This window comes from Phyllobates terribilis, unplaced genomic scaffold, assembly GCF_046119375.1.
Source record: "Phyllobates terribilis strain yellow unplaced genomic scaffold, ASM4611937v1 Scaffold_1__5_contigs__length_1240528914, whole genome shotgun sequence".
Classification (NCBI taxonomy): Eukaryota; Metazoa; Chordata; class Amphibia; order Anura; family Dendrobatidae; genus Phyllobates; species Phyllobates terribilis.
This window is the reverse complement of record NW_027362761.1, coordinates 362,939,891-362,948,240: the sequence shown is the minus strand read 5'-3', so window position 1 is coordinate 362,948,240 and position 8,350 is coordinate 362,939,891. Positions and strand designations below refer to the sequence as shown.

Below are 8,350 nucleotides of genomic sequence, written 5' to 3'. Positions count from 1 at the left end.
GGAACCTGTTGCTCAAAGAGACATTTGCATTGCACTGGCCATGCCTCATTAAATGTTACTGTTCTACTGTTTATGAAGATTCTTGTCAGATGTGTTTGGTCAGCAACTGAATCTATTGTGTGCCTGAGCGAAGCTGCAGTCTATTGTCGCCCTGAGTAACGGTTCCCCCAGGATTCCAACGAATTCATGTAACCGGTCTGGCCCCTATCTGAACTTAGGCAGCGTGCGTGTAACATATACCCCCCACAATAAATCTCCCTGAGCCCCGTTACACTAAATTCCCCCAGCCTCACACAGTAAATACCCCCCACACACACAGCGTATATAAACCCCCAAAGTGAATAGCGCCCCACACCCTGAGTATATACAGTGGGTACAGAAAGTATACAGACCCCTTTAAATTTTTCACTCTTAATTTCATTGCAGCCATTTGGTAAATTCTAAAAAGTTATTTTTTTTCTCATTAATGTACACTCTGCACCCCATCTTGACTGAAAAAAACAGAAATGTAGAAATTTTTGCAAATTTATTAAAAAAGAAAAACTGAAATATCACATGGTCATAAGTATTCAGACCCTTTGCTCAGACACTCATATTTAACTCACATGCTGTCCATTTCCTTGTGATCCTCCTTGAAATGGTTCTACTCCGTCATTGGAGTCCAGCTGTATTTAATTAAACTGATAGAACTTGCTTTGTAAAGGCACACACCTGACTATATAAGACCTCACAGCTCACAGTGCATGTCAGACCAAATGAGAATTATGAGCTCAAAGGAACTGCCCAAGGAGCTCAGAGACAGAATTGTGGCAAGGCACAGATCTGGCCAAGGTTAAAAAAGAATTCCTGCAGTACTCAAGGTTTCTAAGAGTACAGTGGCCTCCATAATCCATAAATGGAAGAAGTTTGGGACCACCATAAGTTTTCCTAGACCTGGCCATCCAGCCAAACTGATCAATCGTGGGAGAGAGGTAAAGAAGAACCCCAAGATCACTGTGGCTGAGCTGCAGAGATGCAGTAGAGAGATGGGAGAAAGTTCCACAAAGTCAACTATCACTGCAGCCCTCCACCAGTCGGGCCTTTATGGCAGAGTGGCCCGACTGAAGCCTCTCCTCAGTGCAAGACATATGAAAGGCCGCATAGAGTTTGCTCAAAAACACATGAAGGACTCCCAGACTATGAGAAATAAGATTCTCTGGTCTGATGAGACAAAGATAGAACTTTTTTGTGATAATTCTAAGCGCCCCTTGTTTTTCAGCTGCAGGGACAGGACGACTGGTTGCAATTGAAGGAAACATGAATGTGGCCAAGTACAGAGATATCCTGAATGAAAACCTCTTCCAGAGTGCTCTGAATCTCAGACTTGGCTGAAGGTTCACCTTCCAACAAGACAATGACCCTAAGCACACAGCTGAAATGACAATCTGTGACCATTCTTGACTGGCCCAGCCAGAGCCCTGACCTAAACCCAATTGAGCATCTCTGGATAGACCGGAAAATGGCTGTATACCAACGTTCACCATCCAACTTGATGGAACTGGAGAGGATCTGCAATGAAGAATGGCAGACGATCCCCAAATCCAGGTATGAAAAACTTGTTGCATCATTCCCAAGAAGACTCATGGCTGTACTAGCTCAAAAGGATGCTTCCACTCAATACTGAGCAAAGGGTCTGAATACTTATGACCATGTGATATTTCAGTTTTCCTTTTTAATAAATTTGCAAAAATATCTACATTTCTGTTTCTCAGTCAAGATTGGGGTGCAGAGTGTACGTTAATGAGAAAAAAAATGAACTTTTTAGAATTTACTAAATGGCTGCAATGAAACAAAGAGTGAAAAATTTAAAGGGGTCTGAATATTTTCTGTACCCACTGTACCTCCCAAACAGTATATACACCCCCACACAAACAGTATATACCCCTCAAAATAAATTCCCCCCCACACACTGAGTATATACATCCTCACAGTAAATAACCCCAGAGTATATACCTCCCACGTACACACACAGAGTATATACACCCCAAAAGTAAATACCCCCAGAGTATATACCCCCCCACCTACACACTCTATATACACCCCCACAGTAAATATCCCCCACACAGAGTATATACACTGCCACAGTAAATCCCCCCCACGCCCACCCACAGTATATACCCCCCACACACAAAGTATATATACCCCCGCAGTAAATACACACACAGTATATACCCCTCACACACAGAGTGTATATAAATATACACCGCCACAGTAAATCCACACACACACAGTATATACCCCCACAGAGTATATATACCCCCACAGTAAATCCACACACACAGTATATACCCCCCACACACAGAGTATATATACCCCCACAGTAAATATACACACGCAGTATATACGCCCACAATACATATACACACACACAGTATATTCCCCCACAGTAAATATATACACACACAGTATATACCCCCACAGTAAATATATACACATACACACACACATAGTAAATCTCTCCCCCCCCCCCATCCATGTAATCTTCGGTGTCTTCAGCTCCAGTGTGAAGCACTTACCACCACCGATGCTCTTCGCGCTGGGTGCCGGTGAGTGACGTCAGTAGCGTGATAACATGACCTGATCACGCTGCTGGCGTCGCTCTGACCCGCAGGGGTCAGAGCTTCAATTGTACTTGGTCTGAGAGATGCAATTACAATCACTGAGCGCCGGCGCACTGCAGCTTCTCTGAGCTGGGTGTCAGCTTGACACCCTGGTCAGAGAACGGCCGAATCCCGGTTTGGGGGGCGGCAGAACCCAGCTGCTGGGGGAGACACCTCGGACCGCCACATTAGGTGGCCCGACTGCACCCCCCTGCCGGCTTGCTGCTCTCGTGAGTATTTTGATGATTTTTATTTTTTAATCTGACATACGGTTCCAGTGATATCGGCCTTTTTATTTGGTGTGTTCATTATGCTAATTTTTATAGTCTTAATCAAGGGGGCATTGCTCATAGGAAACCCTGGAATTACGATTAGAAACACCATTTTGGTGAAAATCAAAAAATAAAGCATACCAGTGCACACTAAATAAAAAGTCCCATTTCTTTAAAACCATATGGCGGATGTAAAAAAAAAGAAAAAAAAACATTAAAAGTTACAAAACAAAAATATATAATTGCATTGGATTTTAAACTTTCTACTGTTAAGATGTTATTCCTGTGGTCACACATAATACAAGTCATAGACTTAGTGTTCCAATGTTGTGAATTCCTATTGGCTGCAATGAACGATGAGCTCATAACCAGGTTCCAATGGCATGGCTGATGACATCACAGAACTTATAATATTAGCTCTCCGAGTGTTCCATCACATGCATTAGCCTGGTGAAGAAAATCTGTGAAGACGTCTTCAGGAGCTTCTGCATATTACAACATGGACAATACTAGTATAAATTCTTGTGATGAAGAAGCCTTCAACACCGAGAGCAGGCGTCTATTATCAGAGAATGCTCAACTGCGACAACTGATGGGGTTAATGCAGGAAAACGTGGAGCTGCGCTGTACTTTAAAAGAACATGAGAGAAAAGCTCAAATCCTGACACCGCCAGGAAAACATAAGAAATACCACAAGGGTAAGACTGGGATAACACAAAGCGGATTTCCCCCAAATTAAAAATTGCAATGGGCGGATGTTTGAAGTTTCCTAAAGTGATTGGTGGAATCTTGGTCAATAATGTCTAGAATGGTTTAGATTAGTGGACACTTTTACCTTTTATTCATTCTCATCAGTAAATGTGAATTTCTAAGGTTATCTTGTATTAGTCATAGGAAGCCATTTTTTGTATTCTAGGCATGAAAAACAAGAAAAAAACAGACGTGTTGTCACATCGATGTGAGTAATATATAAATTGTTTTCTTGACACCTGATATTTTGTATATTACTCTATAGTTAAGATACAATTTTTGAAAATTGCATCTGGCCAGGATCATTATTACAATGACCCTACATTGTTTAGGTAGAACCTGACTTTTTTAGGTAGATCTTATAATTCAGGGTTTATCATGAAGTAACTGTAACGGGGTTCCCATCTACAATGTAACATACATGATTTGGGGGTCTAATTTTGTGGCAGGTGAACCTGTCGGGCACCCTCAGGCTTCAAGCCCTGAGTAGGACTTTTACCTGTTTATCTTATCCCGGGTGTATGGTTACAATCATGGGGATTTTATCATTTATGTTTATTACAGACAACTAATTTTATTATTTATATCTTCTAGACCCCAAAGAAGAAGAACGAGTGGTCAATTCACTCCCACTTCCAGGTGACAAATCCTATACCATTAGTCTCAATATAAGCCAATGTAGAGATTTGATATAAGCCTAATTATTACCATTGAACTTTTACAGACCCTGAAAAAGTTAAGACATGTCAGCGTATTGTTGGCGAGATCGCCTTTCAGCTGGATCGCCGTATACTCTGTGCCAGCTTCCTAGAACAGCAACCACTGTACGGATACAGAGTAGCTGATATAAAAGAGAAGATTTTACAGGTGAGAAACCTAAAATTATTATTAAAATAGATATTTAAAGTCCAAGTTCACAAGGGAGCACATTTTACAAGTTATAGAATTATTCTACAAAAAGATAATTTTGTAATGAAATCCCATGATTTGATTGTATTGGTCCAGAGTCAGAACCTGTCCAATAATTTAGAGATGTATTAATTTTGCAACTCACAGAGCTGAAATCTTCCATCATTCCTTTCTTATTCAGTTTCTGTACAGATCTTGCGATGGATTGCATTTTTGGAAATGTAGTCTTTCCATCAAATTGATGAAGAAAAACAAGCTATCCCTTTGCATTACAGACATTTATCTAGACACAAATGTCTGTCAGAATGCTCGCCAACAGTTTCCAAAGACTAGCCATATTGTGATTACCCCAGTAAATTAAATGTCCATTTTATGATTACAGGTGACCACGAATCCATTAACCGGAAAAGTAGAGGAGAACTTAAGATCCGAGCTGTTCCAGCGCTACCACCACACCATGGATCAGCTGAAGACGATGGGCTATAATCCTGCAGTGCACCCTCACTTTGCAGAGCACTTAATCAACACCTATGGGATCACGAAGGATAGAAATGCAATACCTGAAGATTTATCCTGCTGTAAAGACCCACAATACCTAAACAAGATGATAGCAGAATGCATGCCATGTGACGAAGTGAAGGACATCACAATAATCCTCCAGTGTCTGGTATATTTCACGAGACAGGATGGAAAATCTCTTTTCAGATGGAGTTGCCATTCATCACCAAATCACATATAATAAATGCTCCCATCTGAGAATAAAAGAAGTGTCTGGTGTAATTTAATAAAATGATCACAAATGGATCCTGTTTATTAAAGACAATTATATAAAATTACCCTCAAGGTTTGTGCCCCACTACCACATGGAAATCTTACTTAGATTGCTGCCATATTGTGCTTAAAGGGAACCTGTCAGCTGATAGTTGCTGCCCAAACCGCAGCATGCATCAGCCAGTGGCTGTATAATCCCAGCCAGTCTCTGCCCACATGCGCATATAGAAGAGATTACCGGAGGCGCTCCCGTGGATAATGATAGAGAGTCCACTGTAAGTTTAGTGGAAACGTGCCAATAGGCTCGCAGGTGACTGCTCAAAAGCGCATAGGTTCAAGATATAAAAATGTATTTGGAATTATAAACCTCTCAAGAGATGAGTGGTTGACATATAATAGCATATAATGGTACAACGCGTTTCTGCTCTCAAGGAGCCTTCATCAGGTGCACCCCCACATCAGGTGCACCTGATGAAGGCTCCTTGAGAGCAGAAATGCGTAGTGCCATTATATGCTATTAAATGTCAAACACTCATCTCTTGAGAAGGTTTTAATTCCAAATACATTTTTATATCTTGAACCTATGCGCTTTTGAGCAGTCACCTGCGAGCCTATTGGCACGTTTCCACTAAACTTACAGTGGACTCTCTATCATTATCCACGGGAGCGCCTCCGGTAATCTCTTTCACAAACCCACGTGGAGGCAACCTGTCGGGCCAGGACAAGGTGTGCAAACACGGCTTTCGGATGAGCGGCAGACCGTTGGTGGAGACCCTGCAAAACATTTTATTAAATCTCTACTAGAGTTGTGCCTGGATCTGCACAACCCACAAAGGTGAGCCTCTCCCGTTACCTTATCAAAATTCTATATGTAATGTTATTTACTGCGCTCAGATAGCCCTCCTTTCTTCTCCCAGTTTTTTTATCTTTCTAACTGCCCAGATTTTCTCCACATGCTCATATAGGCAGACACTAGTCACTGTCATCGGACAGGAAGAAGCCGCAGGGGACTCGACTGTACAACTTGTCATTAGAGCGGCTCGGTCCCCAGCGGCTATTAAAAGTATGTTTTTCTCTGAAATGCTGCAGCATGATTAAAGAACATGTATGCAAGTACCTTTATGAGAATGAAGTGATTAACCAGAGCCAGAATGGGCTTGTAATTAATAAGTCGTGTCAGACTGCCACTGGTGTGTCAGATGTAACAGACAGTCGCTTTGCATCTGGCTGCAGAAGGTCACTGCGTTTGGCAATGCAGGGCCGTCTTCTTCCTTCTGACTTTTGGATCCAGCAGCGACCTCCTTCCAGCTCTGATTGACACACCCTGGTCTGGGTGTTTGTAAGCTCTCGGTCTGCTTTAGGGAGTCGCCGGTGGTATTCTCATTTTCCCTTGTGAAGGCTTGGCGCTATAGCAGTCGGCTAGCTTTCTCTTTTGTGCCCTTGGTGGACGTTTGACGTTATCCCTCTGGTGTCAGTCGGCTAGCTTACTCTTTGGTGCCCTTGGAGGACGCTTGGCGTTATCCCTCTGATGTCTGCTCAAGCTAAGTTTTCCCCCTTTGTTTGTCTCCCTTGTTGCCTTTAGTTTATAGTTGGGACTGACCAGTGCTCACCCACCCCCTCCCTATCTAGGGCCTAGCTCTAGGGATATACAGGGCATAGGTTTCCTGCTTGGCGAATGGTGTGGAACCAATATAGGGATGCTAGGGCAGGCAGGATGTTATTAGATCTGCATAGGGGTCTCTACTCCACCTTACCCTAGTATTTGGGCTTCCTTCCCCACATCCCTTTGTGTTGCACTTAGTCTTTCCCACTGTGTGCGTGACACTAACTTAATTTACTTCTATGACAGAAGAACTGACCGGGCGGTTCAGGGAAGCACAGTAGATTGAGTATATATTGACTTCAACAAAGCATTTGACAAAGTATCTCATACCATCCTTATTGAAAAAATGACCATGGAATGGTCAGCACCAGAATGGTTTTTAACAGGGAGAAATGAACAGTTCTACATCTGGGCAAGAAAAATGAAAAAAGCATATACAGAATGGGAGGAATAGGGCTAAGCAACAGCACAGGTGAAAAAGACTTGGGTATACTAATAGATCACAGACTGCACATGAGTCAACAGTGTGAGGCAACAGCAAAAAAGGCAAACATAATTCTTGGTTTCATTAACAAAAGCATAGTGTCTAGATTACGTGAAGTAATTATCCCCCTCTACTCCTCTTTGGTCAGACCTCATCTGGAATACTGTGTCTAGTTCGGGGCACATTTTTAGGCTGAGTTCACACGATGCGTTTTTCATGCGTTTCCGCGGCGTTTTTGCAGTTGCGTAAACGCCGCGGAAACGCATGAAAAACGCATGGTAGAAGGGCAGCAATGTTCCCCAATGGAAATCCGCATGTGCTGTGCCCATGATGCGGATTTTTCCGCAGCGTAAACGCTGCGGTCAAAAATCCGCAGCATGTCGATTAATTTTGCGGAAACGCTGCTCTTTTGCCGCCATTGACTTGCATTAGACCGCATGGAATCCGCATCACTGTATATGTTGATGCGCTTTTCATGCGGTCTAATGTGCGGATGGTACCCGGGTGTGGATGAGAGGACTCTCATCCAGACCCAGGTACCAAAAGAATAAAATAAAAAATATATATATTCTCACCTTCTGACGGCCCGCGCTGCGTCCTGCCGGCTTCCCGGGCACTTTGCGTTTGAATGAAGAAGGACCTTCGCTGACGTCAGAGTCATGTGACGGGTCACGTGACGCTGACGTCGGAAGGTCCTAAAGTCTTCACTGCCGGCAGCCGGGACCGATGAAGCAGGACACCGGGGGCCATCAGAGGGTAAAGTATAGATTTATTTTTTATTTTTTGACATCACACACTATATAAATCCATGCCGGTTGCATGGATTTATATAGTGTGAAGTTGACAAGCACTTTCCAAGTGATGCTAAAATCGCTTGGGAAGCGCTTGTCAACCCGCATGCGGAAATGAAAGTGAAGACCGC

The 8,350-nt window shown here is 43.0% G+C and overlaps 1 protein-coding gene across 1 annotated transcript; it reads left to right on the top strand.

Annotated features, from left to right (window-relative positions):
- The first annotated feature begins 3,332 nt into the window (after positions 1-3,332).
- Positions 3,333-5,309, top strand: LOC141265125 (speriolin-like). The gene is made up of 5 exons (XM_073677844.1): positions 3,333-3,609; positions 3,828-3,869; positions 4,256-4,300; positions 4,386-4,528; positions 4,953-5,309. The coding sequence occupies exons 1-5, from the start codon at positions 3,411-3,413 to the stop codon at positions 5,307-5,309; spliced, it is 786 nt and encodes a 261-aa protein (XP_073533945.1). The 5' UTR covers positions 3,333-3,410.
- Positions 5,310-8,350: the final 3,041 nt, after the last annotated feature.